Here is a 22687-nt window from a genome sequence, read left to right as displayed (position 1 = left end):
TAAGAGTCTAACCTGTCCAACTGTTATTGCACAAAAAAATCTGACAGACACACTGCTTTAATATTCAATATAATGACCAGGCCATAAGGGTTTAGCAATGATCCAGACTGCTCGCTTCCCTGCTCAGGAGCCTTGCAGGTCATCACTGAACAGTATGTGAGGTGACAGTCTAAATAAACTGCTTCTTACACTTGAAATTGGCAGACATGGGCCAGTACAAGACAGTGATTAATAAGCCTAATGGATTTTCTTACAAAAGTGTTAAATAGGATGAATGTGGCTTTGGAGGAGGAACATTGCTGCTTGCTTCTCTCGGTAATGCGATTGTTATTATTATAATCTCATTTGAGAGATATGGAAATAATAATTCTCAGGAATTTAAAGGTATGATCTTTTATTTCCGAGGATATAAAATACTACTTAAATTAGCAAACAGGGTTCTTCTTGAAAACTACAATATGTGAAAACAATACTTATTTACTTTAATGTACTGGTCGTTCTTCTGCATTGTGATTTGAATAAAAATATCCACAAACTGGACTGTGTAGAAGATTATTTATTGCTGATGTCTCTTCTCTCCTGCATGAGAAACAACCAACAGACATGCATGACAGCGATGCTCGCTCTGCCTCGCCTCTCTCGTCCAATGCCACAGCAGGAAGAGAGCGAACTCCGATCTCGCTACCATCTCACTGCATACTCTACATGACGTCAGCCAGTGTGCATACGGCCACCCAGTGTCAACCAACAGCATGAATGCAATTAAATAAAAAATACCCCGTTCCCAATATAAACAAAAAAGAATATATAAGACCTAGACCTTAAGCTCTACTGGGGCACAGGCACCCATCTCTTTTTCTATCACTTGCAACACAATGCACTACAAACTTTCCTTGCCTAAACCACATTCCCATCTCCTCTATATCCACCTGTATCTGTCGGGTCATTTAATTTATTCCTATTATGCATCATGAACTGTTCTGGTTCCCCAGGTGGGCGGGGGCATGAATTGCTGGGCTCCCACTCTGTCCATGCAAGGCAACATGTGCAGAGAGTGTGCCCAGAACAGTTTCATTCCACCATCCTTTAATATATGCTATTGTTTAAATATTTGACGACATGGGTCATGACAGAAATGTATTTTTAAAAGAAGTATTTCAAGAAACCAGTCGTTTTATGGCTACAACTAATATATAAAACATATATTATCTTAAAAAAACTATATTTTCGCGTTTAAATGTTGTCACGAATTAAGAAATCAATTTTAACCTGAACTTTTGTTATATTAAAGTTCATCGTATTCAAACAAACATCCTGTAAGTGTCAGAACTGAAGAATTCCTTGTTAGTGAAATGAGAACTTTTATTGACACCAGGTCCAGCGAACGACAGGTTCTGGAATGTACCTATTGATAGGTTGAACAGATTCGTTTTTGTCCTTCAGTTTAAACATAGTCTCAGCCTCAGACGCCACGCCCACGATCCCCCCACGGCTGGACATCTGATGCATACGGCACACTTTTGGAAACACTTCAGCACGTTTGAAGTCGTCATCTGATTGGTTCAATTTCACAGGATTTCCGGTAGAGAGAGTGTCACGTGCTTTAACGGACCGCCTGGAAACAACACGAAGGCCGTCTGATCTAAGAAGTAAGCGGTCGTGTTTACAACGGTTGCTATAATAATTCATCACGATGGATTCTAAAAAGTATGCGAGGTTCACAGCATAAAATTATATTTACCCAGCTTTTAGTCAGGATTGTCACATTCATAATATAAGTATCACATTAAAAGCAGTCTGTATTCCTAATAAATGGGCACATGAAAGTTAAAATATAGTTAATTTTATGTTCTATAAAGAGGCATCACTTATACATTTGTTGATTCTGGTTTGTACATTTTAATTCACAAAGTATGTTGTCTCTCAAAAACGTGCATTGTTTTTTTTCAAATCTATAACACATGAATTACAAATAGAAAACTCATGCATAGACTTATAATTTTCTGAGGTCTGGACTCTTTCCAAAATAAAAATAAACATATGGTAATGTATTCTCTGAGAAATAAAATATTTTTTTCACTAAGGCTGGAATTGGCGAGCTTTCCTAACGTTCACGTATTTGACAGCATTTCATTTGAAGAGACTTCCACATTCAAGGTACACATTTATTAGTATGCATTCCCTGGTATTCGAACCCGCAACCTTTGCGCTACCTATATAACGCTTTACGAATTAAACTACATAAATTACCTGCAGTAAAAAAATAGTTGTCTTGTAGCTTTTACGGGAACTTTCACATATTAATTGGCACTTGTGCTTAGCCTTGATTCTTTAATGAGATGTAACGCATAAGTACGCTCATCTAAGATGTCCTGAGAGATGCTGTTGGGTTCACGCACTGAAACCTATAGATTTCTATGTGTTCCGAAATGCAGTGTTTCACCCCCTCCCTAATAAATGTAGAAGCCCTTGCTTTGACCCAAATCTAAAGATGAAAAGTGCAAGGGGAGTGGTGAGCGGCGAGCGGCGGAGGGCAGCCTGTTGTGCTGGTGGCTCTGGGTTCACGTCAGCGGTTGAGGGTTTATTACAGAAAGCTCACACTGGAGTGTGTAGAAAGCTTTTGTAAGTTATTCCTCGGGTTATAAGGCTTCCAGCTCCTTCACTCAAACTTTTGCCAGGAAGTTCACAGTGGGTGATGCAGGTAAAGAAGAAGGTGGAAACTGGGTGTCAGTCAGCTCGTCTGCAACTCAGCACAGTGATCTATGCCACTCTGATTCAGAGAGCGGGGAAGTGCAGAGTTTCTCACTACTCTTTAGGACACACAGAGCTCAATTCACTTCAGCGGGATTATTAGCTCTGACTCTCTGTCAGGGCTCTGCTGAATAAATAATGACGGGCTGATGGATTTTCATGTTCTCTTCCTGTTCATTCGTCCTGTCTCTCCCTTATTCTCTCTTATCTCTCTCTCTCTCTTTTTCTCTCTGTATATCATGAATGTGAGCCGTTCCTTAAGGCGTTTTTCCATCATCATCTTGTTTTCTCTCACTTCGCCATAGGTGTCCTTTTGCACTTTACGTTGTGTTGTTGTATGCTGCAGACTGGGTACCGTTCACTCATTACGTGCATTCTGCATGTGCTAATGTCTCATCAATCTTACTTATAATCATGGCACGTTTCATTTGTTACGTGAAACAAAGAGATTTTCTATATTTTAATGGGCTTTTGCCTTGGGCTTTGTGTAATTCTGAAGAGCAGCCAGCCTCATGGCCCACTGCACGGGCAAATTTTGCCCTTTTGAGGAGCGGCGAAAATTTATCAATGTCAGGAAGGTCCCAGAATCTTTGCAGGTTCGGGCTATTTTTGGAAACGGCGCGAGGAGTTTAAAGAAGAATGTTCCCATTCCTTCTCTCTGTCTTCTTCCTTTCTCTCTCTCCCCCTCTCGCCTTTTGTTATTTCATTATGCTCCTCCACTCTCTCTCTCTTTCCTCTCCGTCCATGTCTCTCGCTCTCTCTCGATCTATTTTCTGCTTTACAGCTCTTCCCATATCGCATGACTGCCCCTGTCACATCCGCCACCGCTGAGGACACATGCCTCCTGGGGCATCCTGATTGGCTGAAGTTTCAAAGGGTCCAGTGTAGGTGAGTGGGTGGCGGTTTGACTGGAGGGAGTGCGACAGACAGCGCAGAGTCTGTGCGCTCAAATGCCGGGGCTCTCAGTCCAAGAGAATATTTGAAGTGGGCTTCCACACTTTTTCTCTCCTCTATCCACAGTAATCACAATGATTCTTTGGAATGCTTCACTATGCTAATCTCGGCCCTGTCAAATGTGTCTTACCACTAGAGGCTAACAGTATTGTGAAACTTATATTCCACTGTATTCCCTGTCAAATGTGTCTTTCCACTAGAGGCTAACACTATTGCGATACCTAATATTCCACCGTATATTAGAAGGAAAGATGTGTAAAGATTAGCTGGATCGGTTTGAGATATGTTAAAAAGTAATTGTATATGACAAGTGAGCTGGGCTGTTTTCCCTTCCCTCCTCTCTATCATATGCAGTATTTTTTAAAGTGTCCCCAAAAATATATGTTCTATATAAAACGTGTCTGGTGCTTTGGGTCTGTGTTGCAACCCATATCTGCCCTTAAAATAGGTACTTTTTTAACCTTTAATCTCTTTGTAGTTGTTTAAGCGACAAAGAAACTCTTGGAAGTATTTTTTTGTGCCTCGGGCTGATAAAAAAAGAAATCATATGCCAAGATTAGTGCTTTTTCCCTTCTCTCGTGCTAGCTTGTACTTACTCAAGTTTCTGCTTAGATAGGGGCAGAGACGTCCCGGAGAGCCTGAATAATTCAGTTGTACAACTTTATCAAGCGAATATCTCGTACCACTACAAAAGAGGATCTTTTATCGTTTTGTTGCGGAGAGATTTGAAATTCCCATCGTCAGCTGCCGGAAGACATGATGTTTTGGTATCTGTCCTCACAGACATAACATGTTTTGTCTGTGCGGTGGCACAGAGGACAGTGCATGGCGTGCGGATATGCTGTATATATAGCTCCTGTCATCACAAGCAATGTGTTTCAATCTAGCATTGACATGTTCCTATCCCTTACCCCTTACTTCCCGTTTTAACACCCAAATAATGTTTAAAAAAGTTATAATTATTTATCTGGAAAAAGATACCAAATTATACCAATAGTGACTGTGTCTATGGCTATGTACTTAGGCTTGATGATACCTTTGGTCTAACATGTGCTGAGCGGAGTAAAATAAGCAACTGCCTGATATGTCATTTTGATGTATGCTTGATTACAGATATCATAAAATTGGTATGTGGTAATAGATGGCACTCTGTCTAGCAGATGGATGACACATGAAACACAAATGAGAAGTGATGCCGCCTACCCAATATTTCATTCCCATTCATTCCCTGAAAAACACCTCCAGCCACCTACCAGATCAACACTAAATCCACAATGTTTGAAAACATGATTGACAAGTCTATTGATGATAGACTTTCATAAATCTAATGGCCAGATTTTGCAATTATATTTGTACAGTATTGTAAGAGATTTGTTTAGCCATCTTTAAAAATCGGTTGAAAACACATCTCTTCCGTCAGCATCTGACCGATTAGTACTGACTTCTTTTTCTTTTCTATTCTTTCTGTCCCTCATATATGAAAAAATCCTTAGCTTTGTTTACAGTGGTGGCTATATGAGACCAGTTTTCACAACACTTATGCTTTTTGTTGTCCTTATGTTATTCCAATTGGTTCTATTGTTTACCTCATATTTAAGTCGCTTTGGTCTGTTAAATGACTAAATGTAAATGTCAATGTTAAGAGTATCAGTATGGAAAACAAACATGGCAGAAGTATATTAAAAGAGTTTTGTGAAGGATGATTGAGGATAACAAATATAAAACCCCTGGTGAGAATAGCAGAGTCACTGTTTACTACATATCTTAGAGATTTTGGTGAATGTAAAGAACCCAAATCTCTATTCTTTCTCCTTTCCTCCAATTCGAGATTTATTTTAGCTGTTATTTTGATGTGACTCTTCAAACCGTAACAGCCTCATAACTCAACATGAAGAGGCAATATTTGGTCGGTAATGAATGAGTTTGAAATGTGTATAAAAATCCTGAGAGGCATTTTTACTAATATTTCTTCAGCAAAAATCTAGTTTGCTGAGGCATTTTTGAAATTGCATTTATTTTTTCTCTATATGTGGGGTTTTGAGCATGATGCAATAAGTATAGCTGAAATCTGCAGATAAAAGATATGTTTGTACCATACAGTATTACCCCAATAGACCAGAATACAAGAAGGCGTGCTGTTACTGTAAAACATAAAAAGGCTTTCACTCTCTCACCAGCAGAGGACAGTGTCCATCATATTTTTAATGAGCTCTCCAGCAGAGCTTCAAACAGCAGGGGGTCCAACCACACAAGGAGAGATCATGTTGTGGTCCAACCTCACTTCAAATCTTTTCTCCTGTTTCAGAATTCACCTCTATATTAGTGCAGCCTAAAGGCTTATTGCCCCTGGAATACTACTTGTTCAGAGCAAGTCTCAACAGAGGGACGGATGGATGGACAGACATTGCGAAATATATAGTTTAAAAACTTACCAAACCGACTTGAATGAAGTCAAGTTATATATTATTAATTTAGTATTGTTGATAAGCAGTTGTGCAGAGATGATAGATAGATATACACTTTTCAAAATGGTTGGGAAGACCCCCCCACACACAAAAATGTTTGCCTTTCAATGACTGTATAATTGTAAGCACAAAAACAACAACTTTTCATGTTCTTATTTATCTGACAAAAACATAAGGTACATGATCAGCTTCACGCTGGTCTCTGCATGGTGCTGCACTACAAGACAAAGTTCTCTACCAGCTCTCTGTTTTTGACTTCTTGTTGACGCACCCTTCCATGAACACGCTGTCAGAAACTTCTGCAAATAGCATGTGCTAAATTATGCTGCAAATATGTTGGGCAAAAGCTGTTTCACACTGCCCCAACAAACAGCGTGACTTGCCAACATTTCAAATAATCTAAAGTTGACAAAGAACTGGTTATAGAATGTTGCCATTTTAACAGTACACCATATTCCCCTAACAGGGTTAACCTTACCATTAAACTGAGCTGTTTGTTGACATATGTTGAGAAAGTAGCTGGGATTAAATAACCTGGAACGACCAGGATAGGCGGTACCCCAACAATCCCCATCATAGAGTCCGGTAGCCTCAGACACTTTAGGCTACGTTGGATTCTTACTAATCTCGAGAAGTTTAAGCAGGACAGCTAGAAACCGTGACTGTGTACGACAGCTAACTGTGTTTATAGCAAGACAGAGGGTTAAACATCTGCTTGGTAAGGCCCAAGCTGAGCTACAAGAGCACGTTCATCTGTTGGCTGTATGGACCAGATGGAATCTAACGCACATGGGAAAAAACTCGACCGCTACTTTAACATTATTTAGGCGGACCTAAGTTATTTATTTATTTGCGTCCCGCTATAGTCTAAACGATTTACAAAGTCATTGCGCCTCTTACTTGACGCTCCAGTTTGTTCAAACTGAAGATGATAAGAGGGTTTGGTAGAAATACATACCATTAGTTATATAACAACAAATTAGGATTTGGCAGAGACGGCCGCCGTACCTGGTGTGAGTGAGTGTGTCCTCTTTCAGTCGTCTGCTGTTTCATATTCATCTCCATAGTTGGCCTTTCCTTGTCGCGGCTAGCCGTGCTAACAGGACACAGTTGCTAGAATGCGTACTTTATCTCTCCACCGTCAGCCTCTATGAATAATAAGCAGAAAAGTTATCCTATGGAGGACCAAGCTGGAATACCTTTTCCGATAGCAAAGTTGCCCGTGCATCCGTGACGGTATAGGGAGATGTGCTGTTGTGATACCTGTCGCCCTACGTTCTGCCCCCTGGCACTTTTGTCATCATCCCCGACTGCAAGAAACAGTTTTGGTAGCAAACGGTGACATCCTGTCTTTCCATCTCTGACCCCAGCTGGGCTTGATAAGCTAATATGATGTTCTTTTGGCACCAAAGGGGTTGAGCACGGCCTGCAGGCACAGGTGGTATTGAAATGCTATTCAGGGCTGGCCACAAAGGGTGCCGTCTCCCGCCACGCTTGTGACTCATACAGATACAGCGGATGTGCTGAATATACTCTAAAGACCGTGGTGTTATTGGTGGCGACGTAATGCAACCTTTAAACTAAGAGCCCCCGGAGAAAGCCTGGTTTATCTGAGCAGATAAGGCTTTCTTCCTGCCCTGCGAGAATGCATCTATCAGCCCAGTGCAGGGCGAGCTGACAACAAGACCAGCCATCGCTCAACAGGCAGGCAGTAGCCACATTACAACGGCAGAGCGACACCATGCTCTATCAACGTCGCACTTGGATCACTTAAACAGAGTTCGAGAAGCACGGCATCTTACTGTGTTTTTGTGAAGGGTGTTGGGGTGTGCCGAGAGATTTCATAAACAACATGTCTGATACCATAGGAATTGCATGGAGTTCATTCTTCTAAACCACAATGTTATCATTTTATGTACACTGTAAAAAAATTCCAATCAAAAACTTTTGTTTAAAATCTGACGTTTGGGTTACAATAGATTTGATTAAAAGGTTAGTTCTAGTCCTTGATTCTGATTGGTCAATAGCTGTAATTTAGGTACCTTCCTATTTGCTGTTAAAACAGTATGTTCTATATGTGACCCTGGACAACAAAACCAGTCTTGAGTAGCACGGGAACATTTTTAGTAATCGCTTAAAATACAGGGTATGGGTAAAATTACAGATTTTTCTTTTATGCCAAAAATCATTAGGATAGTAAGTAAAGTCTATCCTAAGTCTATATACAGTGTAGCAGGAAGTATAGCTTTTCACTAGTTTGTGTATCTTTCATACATAAGCACCTGCACAACATTAGAAAGTGATTATGTAGATTTTCCCCAGCCCTGATTCCCGTTGTGATCATTATAACATTACAACACCCATACAATCCAAATTATTGTGCAGAGATTGGAAAATCAGTACTGTTATAGGACTCAGGAGAACAGATAATTCCACCACTGAATCTGAGCACAGAGAGATCCATCGAGCGCTGCGGTGTAATCACCTTCAAAGCCCACCAGAATGAGGACTCAAAACCATGACAACATCAGTACCTTCCCACAGTTCATCCAAATTTCAAAGCCCGGTGTGAATGGATAAAACTGTATTCATCATTCTGCCAAGGTTCGGTGGATTTCTTGGTGGGGGGTCACTGTCTCCCAATCTTCAAAAAAATATTCTCTCTTGCAGACTTGTTACCGACCTGCTGAACTCCTCCGAGAACTTAGTTCTGCTGATTTTTTCACCACATTCGGCACCCAAGACACTCTTTATTGCTAATAAGCCCCTAGGTATCATTTCCATCAAATACAGCAACTTAGATATCAATTCTGCTGTTCTTTATCTCCCTAATTTCTGTGTGCAGTTGATCTGTGGATTACAGTTTATCAGGCAGCCATTGCTTAGCAGATGGTCCAGTTTTGCACGCACTTCTAAGCTCTTCCTTTTTACAATATCAGAAAAAGGATTTGCTCCCCACTACTGAACATTGTTACATTTTATGATTTTTTTCATGACAGGACTTCATCCTGTGTATTTCCGTCTGTCTAATGCAACAGCCGAAGAGCCTCCGTGATCCCTAGAGGCAATGTATGCCATTAAGGAAGTAGGAATACGTTTTTGGAAAAAGGAAATTATTTAAAAAGACAAGAAGTGAACAGTCAGGCAGTGTTTTGAATGGCTAGCTCCTGTAAATGTACTCTTTTAAATGTGTCGTCACCAAGCTCAGAGCCGATAAGCACAAATGAGGTGGAAACATTCTGAAGAGCAGGTGAAGGGAAATATTCAAGCATTGCTCATGCCTGTAGTCAGCTGCAAAAAACCCTATGTATGCAGAACATGTGGCGCATATGGGCTAATGACCAATAGGGGGCTTTCCAAGAGAAAATCCATCAGGAAATTAAAGATTATTTATAAGACAAATGTACATATAAAGGAAATAACCAGGGGCTTCATTTTGGCATATGAGGATTTTATGTACTTGTACTTATTTTTGTAAATTAATTTGGTCAAAATGCATGAATAATGCAAAGACAAACAAGAACTACTAAATGAACCACACACATGAACAAAAGAAATCAGTAACTCTGTTTTCCTATCCAATTTAAAATCTTTGTTGACTTTGTGACAAATAGCGCTACCATTTTGTCTACCTTTCTGTATTCTTTGCAAAAACTTTAACGCTTCATGTTTAGTGTGAAGATGATAATATTATTCATAGCCTAGCTGGAGGATTTGTTTAAAAATGCTTGACAAATACACCCTCGCATCCAAACAAATAATGAGGTAGCCTGCTCGGTTTTAAAATGTACAAAACAATTAATCTTAAACAGACTTTTGAAAAGAAAGAATGTTCTCTGAGCAGCTCAGCTAGATGGTGAAGATGGTATATATTTATTCTTCATCTCTCCCGATACTGAATGTTTTCTGCATGATTAGTTTCTCATTTTAGTATCAACCTTTATTATAATCCATTATAGATTCAGCATCAAAATTCTTTCAATAATTCATAGACCCTACTTAATGCATTTGTTTTCTACAATTTTCTACTATTCCTTTTATAGCCATTCTTACAATTGACTTTCACAGCCTTTGATACCAACACATTGGAACATATAATCAATTATGGAAAAATCTATTCAATATTTTATGCATGCTTTTTTTCCAGTACTTGACCTAGCCTTGTAAATGACATGCAAACATGCACGCATAAATTATTGCAGCATTTAAATAAAATATTTTTACCTTAAAGGAACAGTTGACCCACAAATTAAAATTCTGTCATCTTTTAATGACCCTCAAATTGTTTCTAATCTGTATAAATTTCTTTATTCCAATGAACACAGAGAAAGATACATCTGGGAAAATAAGTATTTAACACATCAACATTTTTATCAGTAAGGGGATTTCTAAGTGGGCTATTGACACAAAATTTCAAACAGATGTAGCCATCAAGCCAAATATTGAATTCATACAAAGAAATCAGAACATTTAAGTATACAAGTTCAGTCATAATAAATAAAGTGAAATGACACAGGGAATAAGTATTGAACACATAAAGGTAACATGGTGCAAAATGGCATAGAAAGCCAGGAGATCACCTGAAATCTGTCAGTATTGAGAGAGAAACCCTGCCCCCTATCAGTACTAATTGATATCAGCTGCTTAAGTCCTAATTGATGGCCTATAAATCCTTCTCATTACCTAGGAAACACACAGGAAAGACTTCCTGATGGGTAAAAGCAAACAACGCTCTGTAGATCTTCGTAATCTTATTGGTGAAAAGCATTTTGATGGTTATGGTTATAGGCGCATTTCCAGAATGCTGAATGTTCCTGTGAGCACTGTGGGGGCCATTATCCCGAAATGGAAAGAGCATCAGTTCACCATAAACCGGCCACGATCAGGTTTTCCACGTAAGATCCCTGTCCGAAGAGTCCAAAGAATAATCAGGAGAGTTCTCCAAGAGCCAAGAACCACTCAGGAAGACCTTGCATCAGCAGGTACTGTTGTTTCAAAGAAAACTATAAGCAATGGACTGAACCGCCATGGCATCCATGCACGCTCACCATGCAAGACTCCATTGCTGAACAAAAAGCATGTTGAGGCTTTGTTAAAGTTTGCAAACGAGCATTTGGAGATGCCTGTGAATTATTGGGAGACTATAGTATGGTCAGATGAAAGCAAAATTGAACTTTTTGGCAGTTATTCTACACTCCATGTTTGGAGAAGAAATGGCACTGCCCACCACCCCAAGAACACCACACCAACAGGTAAGTTTGGGGGTGGAAGCATCATGGTTTGGGGCTGCTTATCAGCAAGGGGTACTGGCAGAAATCATATTATTGAAGGCAGGATGAATAGAGAAATGTACTGGGACATTCTGGACAAAAATGGAGATGGTGGTCAAGTGGGTTAAACCACTGAACTGGTAATCAAAAGGTTGCTGGTTCAATCCCAGCAGCCACCACCAGTGTGTCCTTGAGTAAGACACTTTACTCCACGTTGCTCCTGGGGGATTGTCCCTGTAATAAGTGCACTGTAAGTCGCTTTGGACAAAAGCGTCTGCCAAATGACTAAATGTAAATGTCAATGTAAAAATCTGCTGCCATCTACCAGAAAGCTGAAAATGAAAAGAGGGTGGACATTTCAGCTGGAAAATGATCCCAAACACAAGGCCAAGGACACAATGAAGTGGTTTCAAAGAAAGAAAATCAAGCTGCTTGAATGGCCCAGTCAATCACCTGACCTAAATCCCATAGAAAATCTACGGAGACAACTGAAGATCAAAGTTTATAAAAAAGGCCCAAGGAACCTTCAAGATTTAAAGACCATTTGTGTGGAAGAAGGGGCCAGAATCACTCCTGAGCAATGCAGACGACTGGTCTCTCCACACAAGAGGCGTCTAGAAGCTGTAATCACCAACAAAGGCTTTTCTACAAAGTATTAAATAAAGTGTGTTAAATACTTATTCCCTGTGTCATTTCACTTTATTTATGACTGAACTTGTATACTTAAATGTTCTGATTTCTTTGTATGAATTCAATATTTGGCTTGATGGCTACATCTGGTGGAAATTTTGTGTCAATAGCCCACTTAGAAATCCCCTTACTGATAAAAATGCTGATGTCAAATACTTATTTTCCCCGCTGGAAGAATGCTCGTAACCAAACAGTTATTGGTGACAAATGCTTATTAAAAACAATACAGCCTAATTAACGCAATAATAAATGGCATGCGATATGGGTGATTTCCTTTTACTGGCAACCAATGAAATAAAAAGATGATTTTTATTTTGAGGTGAACAACACACAGAGCCGTCATAAAATAAGATGTCATCACATAATGTTCTCTATTTTAAAGGGTAAGTGACTGTTAATGTCAGCATTATCGTGTGTGTTAATCATTGAAGAATGTCAAGTGATACCAGAGCTTATACAGTTACACTGTAAAAATGCCTGTGAAATTCTGTAGTTTTCAACTTATGACAAAAAACTTGTCAGAAAATGTCTAAAAATACGGAAAAACACTGCAATATGAAACCTGTGAAATTAACAATGATTTTCCATAGTTTTAACAAGGAGTTTTTCCACAACTCCACGAACACTATTACCCCATTTACTTGCAGACACCACTGTCACTTTATTTCTGTTGTATGTCTACAAAAGTTCTTCTGCACCATTTTTAAAATACAAACTTCAAAATGTGGACCGCTTATCTCAAGCAAATAGATAACAAACATTAAAAATCACTTAGACTGAAAGTGCTCATAGTTTAAAAAGAGTTTGCAGTTTTAAGAGGGAGTTCAGATAAATTTTATAAGGTTGCAGGGTGAATTAAACACAAGGGTGCCAATAATTGTGGCAAACAATGCAGATTTATTTTTACAGCTTTCTTTGCTCATATTTACCAAGGGTGCCAATAATGGTGTGCAGGACTGTATCTACTCATAAATGTGTGTTTTGTACAAAGGTTGTTTGAGAGAAATATAATCACTATACCTCTACATTCCGAGCAACATTGTCAAATGAAGCTGGGTTCATCCACAGAGTGAGTTCAATTAACCGCTCAAGTGTTCTAAGAGCCAAACCAAAAGTATTTTCAGGTTGGCAACTTGAATCCCCTTAATATACTAATGTAGAGAACTGTTTTCTTAGTCAAAAGATTCTTGGTCAAGAGACTGCATGTGCTGGTATACCCTGTAGGACGCTTTCATCTTCCATCCAAATACCACCCTTTGGTAAATGGAATCCTTCCGCTTCATTTGCCCATTTAATGTGCAAGACTAACTTCTTATTACGTAAACTCTTTAGTTGAAATTTGACCGACTGTCACCACGCCAGTGACCTATATAACTCAAAATGCTATTAAAACAAATTAGATACATTATATACTTTTACAAACAGGATTTTTAGAGCAATCAGCAGTCATACTGAAGAAAGATTGTGCTCAAAGTTTCAGTGTATGAAATTCAGCGGCATGTAAGGGTGAGGTTGCGAAATGCATCCAACGGCTCATTCCACCCCTCTTTCGAAGCACTACACTAGCTGACACAGGACTAACATATTGTCTTGTTTTCAATTCTTTAACAAAGGAGATAATTTATTTACGAAACAAGCTCTGTAGAGCAGTTTGTCTCTTTAGGGCTGCTGTAGAAACGACATAGTCAATTCCACGTAAGAGGACCTGCGGTGTATGTAGATAGAAATAGCTCATTTGAGATAATAAAAACATTATGTAAGGTCTTATACACCTATGAAGACATGTAAATTATATTGCCTTTCTGTCAATAGATCCTCTACAGTTTTGCAATTACAGATTGGACCTTTAAAAATAGGACATACTTTTGGGTGTGCGATGTCAGTTGATTGTATAGGTATTATGGATGTTGTACCGTAAGCCCAAACCTGCAGTAGAATCATGCCCCATATGGCAATGATGATATTTGCAATATTGTTCTGTTATGCCTTGGGTAAGATTTAAAGGGCCATGGCCTTTCAAACAGCTGCTTAGCCTTTGCGTGGATCACCCGTGGCAATATGCACTGGCACGGCGATTTTTTTTCTTTGCAAACTCACTCAATATAGAAATGAACTCTGCAGTAGCATTGCCTTTTGTGTCCGTGGTAATGGCTCCTTCTGTACGGCTGAGAGAACGGCAGCTCTGAGTGGGCATATAACACACTGCTTTATCATTCAGTGGCTCTACAAGTTGTTTATTTGATGGGAGTTCTGTTTTTGAAAGATGTGGTTTTGTCACTCAAGGCTATCTTGTGCGAACAACATTTATCTTGTTTTTCCAAGCCAGAGCAGAGTTATGAATATAGCTGATGGGTGACTCAGTGCACTTGGGTCTCCCTACACGCTCACACTATTGGTACTGCTTTTAAGACCCCTCCCTTCATTTCAGCTCCCTAAAAATGGGTGTTTACTGTTTGCGGTCTCTCTTTTCTTTGAGGCTTTAATAAAAAGAAGATACAAAGTTTGTTACATTTACCTGATGCACACTCTTGCTTTCTTTTGTCCATTCCAGCAAAATCACAAAATGAAATGCAACCAGAAATGTTAGTGATACACATCTACTGACGAACAGATGGAATTTTAATTCCCATTAAGTTCAAACAGCACACAATATTGCTTGCTTGGGTAGGAGGTGGAACCCTCAAATCCTACACCCGTGCACACACATTTAGATGAATGTATTTGACTAACAATTTTGTAATTTTTTTATTGGTGTGTGGTGTGTTTCCTTGGGTATTAAACCCATGACCGTAGCATTGTCAGTGCAACACTGCAGTCGAACAACAAGAACACTCAATCTCATCCTCTGTCTAAGCCTCCCTTTATCCAAACAACCACACACCTCAGAGGTCATCTGAATTGTACTGGGCTACAGATGCCGAGATGATAGACGAGCAGGATGATAAAAAACAGGTTTAGCCCCACTGAGACTGTACGTGACAGCGAGGAGAGGCGGAGAACGGGGGTCCTGAAAGATGAAATATAGGCAGCAGTGATGGAGGGGGCAGGTGAGCTGGCAGGTCCAACTTGAAATGTGCACGCGCTGTGTGTCAGCAGCAAAATATAGGTTGTGATTGGGTTTTTTCCACTGTTGGCTTTCGGACTGCTTATCTGCGCATCTGTGTGTGACCACCCATGCTCACCTCTCTTTATCTCATTCCCAAAGTAACAGGTTTTGATTGAGGGCTGTGCACAGATCAGCAGTTGACAAATGAGCATCAGATGCAGCATTTTGGCTGCATGACAGTGTGTTTAAATGCAATCTTGACTTGTCTGTGTTACACCTGTTCATCAATCATTAATAGCAGGTGACAGAGTAGAACTTGTAAACAACACTGCAGTCGCATCTTGTTGCTGTAATTGTTTGTCATATCCATAACTTTAATAAAAGCTCAGGCTGCTCTGGTTTGGTGGTTTAAGGGGGTTTAATGCAGATGGGCAACCTGCTAAACACAAGGACGTGCATGCTGAAGACCAGTTTGTTATGGAGACTAGCTTAAACTAGTCCAGCAACCATCTTAAATGAATCAGTAAATCAGCTATATCACTATATTTAACGGTAATTTATTTTCTGTACAGATTTTTCCACGTATAATGTAAACAACGCCTTTAATTTTTTTTTACAGATTTACAGAAGTCATTTTTGGAATACGGTAAAAACTTCACATTACAGAAAACGACAGGAAAAACCAGGGCTGTCAGACAACTAATCGCCATTAATCCCATCCAGAATAAAATTTGTATTTACATTATATATGTCTTTGTGCTGTGCATATAGTTGTATTCATAAACACGTACAAGTATACATATTTAGAAAATATTCACATGTATTTATTAATATTTACCAATAATTAACATTTTATACAAGCATTTATTAATTGTTCTATTTTTCTTACATATAAACATATATGTGTATTATTTTATAGACACATAAGTTTATAAATACAAAACTAATATGCATAGTACATAGACATAGATGATGTAAACATAAACTTTCATTTTGGATAATGAAAGCCATAAGAAACAGTAATTTTGCGGTATTTTCCTGGCACCCCAGCTGCTGGAAATGTCAGTTTTTTACAGTTTAGACCAATTCTGATAACTTGATGAATAACTTGAACAGAATATACAACCAGCAGAAAATGTATAACCAAATCAAGACATTAAACAAATATCTTTAAGATTTAATTTATATTTCTGAATTAAAAAATCCATAAAATAAATGAAACCGGAAGTCCTTCTGTACCAGTGTTTACATCTTGCTAAATGGTCTATAAAATACTATTAAAATATATACTGTATTAATATACCATATAAGATACGATATAAAAAACTGAGCAGCAAAATGAAATCTCGTTGTTGACATAGATTTTAATGTCACGGATCATTTTGTAAAACCAATGTGATGATGTCTTCCCACATTTCTTTGAATGTTGTCTACAGGGACCCTTTAGACATGAATCCCATCTACCATCTTCCAATGACATATTTAATATTGCTGCTTCTGTCCTGTGTTCGTACGTGTCCACTGAGAAACTGAAAAAAACTGTCACGTTCTCCTGTTACTTGTGTTTTGCATCTGTTGCTAGGACAACAACGAGAAGCTTTTCATGGCCTTTTGGCAAAACCCTTTACCCCTGACATAATGTTAACCCCTTCTTTACAGTTCAGTGCCCATGTGTTGACTTTAAGACAGCTTCATTAAACTTACACACTTATTTATGACTAATTAGGACTAAACGTCAAATGTCGTTATGATCAAATAAGGCCGAAGTCTACACATGCAAAATGATTTTGTCTATATCTAATCTATGAACTGTATACTGAATACTTTTGATTTATAAAAATAATAATTATAGAATAAATGTAGCAAATAAGCTGTATCTGATGTTTGCATTTGTCAACACGTTACTACAGTAACCAGTAGAGTGTGCTACAATCATATAGAGATATCATTGAGTCGATTGCCTCTAAAAAGACACACGGATGCTTTCACACGCAGCATATTGTACACCTCCGAGTTGTACCAACCCATACAAATGTCAGGAAACTGTTTCACAGGGAAGATGGGAAACCATAGGCTTGTGGAGGAGTACACAGATTGTGAAATAAAAGGTGATGTAGGTTAATTTGACTTTTTGCTTTTCCATTCAGCAGCTGTTATTCATATATTCCTTTGAAATGGTAATAAAATAATCAAAGACAACTTCAGGAAAGGTGCTTGGGGGGGAACGGTCTCAGTTCAAACCTGAAACATTTCTTGAACACTTTTTAATAGGTGTCTATATAAGGCATCTGCCTGATTCGTTTTTCTGATTGAAAGATGGATCTCCCACCCCTTTCTCCCCTCCGCTACCTCGCGTGACGGCGGAGATGGCTCCTGTCTTTCAGAGGACCACCACCCTTCCTCAAATCTTCATCAATCTGCCTCATTCCTGATGAGATTAGAGGCAAACTTTGATCTCTCCCCTCCTGAGGTTTCAGCCTGGCTTTGATGTGTTCCCTTCTTGTTAACGACAGAGCCGAAAGAAGATGACAGAATCCCTTCTGGGTGAGAGAAAGAGATTGAACGACACAGAGAAAGTATAGGTGCCGGTGTGGAGTGGACGTGGATGAGAGATGCACTCAGGCTTGGTATAAAAATAAAAAAACAGGACGGGTTGTCAAAGAAGATTGACAGGGTTCCCTCTGCGGTCTTTTGAGCCTTCGTCCCGCACCCCTATCCCCCCGCACCCCCCCATCCCGGAGTGCTCTCTGCGTCCCTGCCTGTGCATTGAACTTTTGTGGAGATGCCCTCATTTAGTTCCTCCTCTATAGGAGATGTTTTAAGTGGTCCTCGGGGGTACTAGAGAGAGTGGATTTTATCTCATTCCCCTTTTCTGCCTGTACGGGGCCATTGCATTTATGTGCTAAGACAGGATCGTGTTTATTAAGACATACGTTACCAATGCAGCCTCAAATTGAATTCCGTAATATGAGGAAGGACGTAAATAACTCTGGCTATATCATGTCTTTTTTCTCCGTTGTTGAGCTGGAAATATGTCATAGAGCCAAACATTTAACTGCATTGAAAGAGGTGTATTTTTGTAGCTTGAGCTGGCTAGGAATGGCCTAGAAGATGAAGAGATGTCTGACTGCGAAATAAAGAAATCAGTTGTGGTTTGTTGAGTTTAGTTACATGCTTTTTAAGAGCAGTATCAGAAGTGTAACACAGACCAGCAAAAATAATAATCATTTTACAGCAGGGCACGGTTTTAAAGAAAACAGTAGGTAGAGACTCACATTCAGTCATCTTTGTGTTCGCGTAGATTTTTTTGGACAAAACTCCATTTAATCCAATGGAGCAGTTCTTTCACAGCACTGGCGGCTCATGGAGCCTGTCAATAGTTATGTCAATAGTACTATTAATGCATGGAACTGCAGCAAAACAGACCGATTGTGACAAACTTGTAACCCATTTAAAGACGTACGTCTTAAAAAAGTATTTAGGAAATAAAGCATTTAAAGAGAATACATAACTTACTAGAGCTATCTGACGGCTCCATGAATCACGCGACAAGCGAAAGATTTTTACTTCTGTTGACCCAACTCTCTCTCTCAATGGCTCTGATCCCATATTCACTTTCTGTGTTGCCATAATCACAAATTTCTGAAACTGAGACTTAAAGATACTTCGGAGCCCCTAAACCTAAACACTTCTCTACCATAGAATCAATCGTTTGATCTCTGTACACTTGGCATATTTGTATGTTTTGCAATGTATAAAAATAGAGCAATTCATCATTTTATAATGACCATAGACAAAAGTGTCTCCTGTTGCAGGTAGATCCAATTCGTCGTATTTAAGGGGAGGAAAAAACAACTTTTCTAGTCGTATAGATTGGAGGACATTTCGTTGGTAAAATTTCTCCATCACTTGTTTTTAGTTCAGGTTCATCACTATGTGTATTCATAGCGACACTGTTCAGTTGTTTTGTCTTGGTAAGTTGTTGTTTTCAGTGTGCTTATACGAACATGTCTTTGTTTCAGTGTACAGTAGTTGTATGTTTGAAATGTCTTAATTTTACTTAAAATCTCACAGATAGATTCCATTCAAGTAACTGTGTTCCTTTATTCAGAGACATTGCGAAAAGTCAAACGGTAAGTCAAGTGCTGAACCTGCCTTTGTTTCTGTTGAACATCAGATAGACATTAATGGCATAGTTCACCCAAAAATGAAAATTCTTTCACGATATACCCACCTTAATGTCATTGCAAACCTTTATTTTTTTCTTCTTCTGCAGAACACAAGAACACTACTAGTTACCAAACAACATTGGACATCATTAACTTCCATTTTATGGACACAAAAGACAATTCTCAAAACATCTTCTTTTGTGACAAGGAGAATAAATGATGCCGTCATTTTTATTCTGGGGTGAACTATCCCTTAACTAGATAGTACCAACATTGAAATTTATGATGGTCCGACAAGGCGTTGTTGAGAGGTTGTTGACAGCTTCACGGATTGCCCTTGATACACTGTAACTAGAGGAAGGTAAACTTGATTTATCTTGATTTCCCCTCGGGCCTATGGCTGTCTTTTACCCGTTCATCAACCCTTGAGAAACATTTTTTTGTTTGTACTGGATTTATGGCATACAGTCACTCCGAGATGCAAAATCAAAATTTTTCTAGGTGGGGTGGCTAACAGCAAATACAAACACCTGCCAAGCTATCGAACCGGTTTGTATAGTGTATATAATTCAACAGGACGCAATGCTCCATTTGCGGTGACTGTGGAGTTCTTTGTTCTGTTAAGTAAATAGAAATAGATATCTGCAGTATATCGAGGATCCTAGACTGATTCAGTGTTTGGCTCCTCGCTTAAATAATCATACAAGCCTTCCTCTAATATGAAGTATTTTTGTGAGATATCTAATGATGCTGTTTTATCAAGGGAGTTTTCATGTATTAGCAGAGTTATTCCATTCATTCCTTTTCTTGGCATCACAGCATGGCTAATGAGGTGTGTTCCTTTCGAGAGTTGAAAATTCAAATGTGGAGACTCACACAATGTGCCCAAGAAAGTGGGACAGTGATGCTTCACGGGAGCCGATCTGAATGTTTTTCTTTCGTGGCCTTTCTTGATAAAATGTGATATGCTTTTGAAGTGCAGGACTTCTTTTATGCTGAGCAGCGTGTTGTTATTGTCAAACTGCTGCTGATGTTTTATCCATTTACATTAATTGCTGAAGGAAAATGTTAACCGAGACAAATGTCAGCACTAACAAGCAGAGGTTGAGTTAAACGAAAATTCTTGTCATTGACAGATTTTTATACCAGTGACGGAAATATCTGAAGGCCGTCCGTCATTTTGACGGATTACAATGAGGGCAGTTTGTAATTCCCCTTTTTGTGGAGTTGGTAGCATCCAATCATTTCCTCAACCCACGCGGGATCAGCGGATAGTCGCGATGCGGAGCCAGGGGCGTGTCTAAATAAGACGACTATGACCCACAACCATCTGATTTTTTTTCGCCATAGTTTCAAAACGAACTGAAACACTTTTTTATAACAACACAGCGATCTCTTAAGTTCGTGGCGTTGTCTCTGGATCTGATTCTGCAAAGTGCATCTGTCATGCAATAAGAACCTCTTGTCATGTGCTCTCACACACACAGGTGGGCACAAACAAATGTGCATGTGTTCACAGACTTTTTTCCTTCAGAGAGCGATAGGACTAGTGTCATTTTGGGTAAACCTAACTTTCAGTGAATGGAAAAATGTCTCCCTGCGTCTTCTCCTTTCATGACCTAACAGCAGCTTAAAGTTACTTGTAAGTAAATAAATGAATTATTACAAAACAGCGTGTACAAGCACCTGTCGTTGTGACTGACTGGACATGAACATTTGTCTGTAATTAGTATTTTCTGTCTGACAACAGAAAGATTAAATATGTAGAGGACTTATTCGTTTACACTTATTCCGCTTATTCGATACTAAAATACTGTTAGTTCAAAGAACGCACATAAGTGATGATGTCACAAACATGCTAATTGGCACGTTATATCACCTTGCACCATAGTGACGGGTAAAAATAGACTATGACAGTTTTTTTAGGAGCCTGTCTGTCAAAATGACGGACAATGAAAAAGTCTAGCGCAACCTCTGCTGACACGGTTCTGGGAAAAATGGACTATCATTCGTGGAACCATGTGATCATCTCAGCCTGTTTTTGATGTATGACACAATACGATTTAGCCTGCGCTCTTTGAACACGAAACAAAAAAATCTCTTTCATTCCTAAAAGCCCTTAAGACAAAGAAGGGTGTGATGCGTGCAGGGCCCGTGGCCCCACGTTTGAGAGCTCAGAGAATGAGAGGTGTGGAGAACAATAGAAGGAACACCTCTCTTCCAGACTTAAGCAGTAGTGGTTGAAGTACCGTGGATGATTTAGAGGGTCCTCAATATCTGAAATAATCATGAAATAACCAGAGGCAGATGTGAAGAGCTGGCTGGTGATTAGATCACTTATGCTTTAAACACTTCTAGAGTTGAATGCAATGCTACAGTTGCCCGGAATATGGGACGGGAACCTAATGGCCTCAGGCTTGTTTTTCACCACATGTAAAGCAAGATAATATTTCAGTGGCCGTATTAACAGGTTGTGGGATGAGCACTTTATATGTAAACAGAGTGGCGGGAGAGTTACAGATGCACGTGTGTGAGAGCTTCGACACTGACACTTTTTTCCATGTGTATTTTGCTGAACTCAGCAGAAAAAAACTGTTAAACCTATTTATTAACAGTCTTTTGCAATATAGGCTTTTTGAGGGAACATAAAATATTGGATCGAACTGCTCATCCATTGTTTGAAAAAAGATGTCCGTCAGGATTGATGCAATGTCTGCATGCAGTGCCGTCCACATAATCAGCACTTTCTATTCAGTAAATCTACAGTTACTAAATCCTTAAGATGTTTATTGCTACACTTTGAGTGTGGTTGCTTTCCGTGTTGATCTGCTACTATTTTACTTTTAGTGCGGTTTCGTAAATTAGATTTCACGATAATCAAGTTTGTAATCATTATCAACGGGGAACTGGATGCTTAAAACCATTTTATATTTAATAGCCATTATTAAAAGAAGTACTTCATGTAGCAAATCAGAAAATAATGAATTTTCATTACACCGCTCAGTTATCAGCCTGATCTCACAGGAATTCGTTACTATTTTACTATTCATATTGAAGGGAATCGTACAAAAAAGCTGAATTTACCAATAAAAATGCAAATCATGCAAATTCAATCAAATGAGCCAATCTTAATTTCCAACTCGTTCTTACTCCTGACTCGTCACATATTGACGGTCGGTAAGGGCCAGTTGTTGTCGATTTTGAATGTCCAGGGTACTACCCCTTTGGCATCGTTTTTCGACGAGCGGAGAACTGCGTTGCTGTTCTCTAAATGCTCCAGACCAAGACGCGTGCAATTCTTAGCATTTCATTATTATTTGTGCTTTTGATATTTTTTGAGCA

At 39.1% G+C, this 22687-nt stretch overlaps 1 protein-coding gene across 2 annotated transcripts in view; it reads right to left on the bottom strand.

The window, feature by feature from the left end:
* The window catches only part of c3h5orf22 (chromosome 3 C5orf22 homolog), a 39372-nt gene that overhangs the window by 7888 nt on the left and 8797 nt on the right, over nucleotides 1–22687 (bottom strand). Inside the window, exon 3 of one of the 2 annotated variants that reach the window (XM_056744517.1) lies at nucleotides 7179–7318. The exons of the other annotated variant lie outside the window; for it this stretch is intronic. Coding sequence (XP_056600495.1) covers nucleotides 7179–7235 — 57 coding nt within the window. The 5' untranslated portion in view covers nucleotides 7236–7318. The remainder of the gene's footprint in view (nucleotides 1–7178; nucleotides 7319–22687) is intronic. 2 annotated transcript variants of the gene reach the window in all.

The sequence above is a fragment of the Triplophysa dalaica genome, chromosome 3, assembly GCF_015846415.1.
Source record: "Triplophysa dalaica isolate WHDGS20190420 chromosome 3, ASM1584641v1, whole genome shotgun sequence".
NCBI lineage: Eukaryota > Metazoa > Chordata > Actinopteri > Cypriniformes > Nemacheilidae > Triplophysa > Triplophysa dalaica.
Note: the sequence above shows the minus strand (reverse complement) of the source record. Positions and strands in the feature narration are given on the sequence as shown.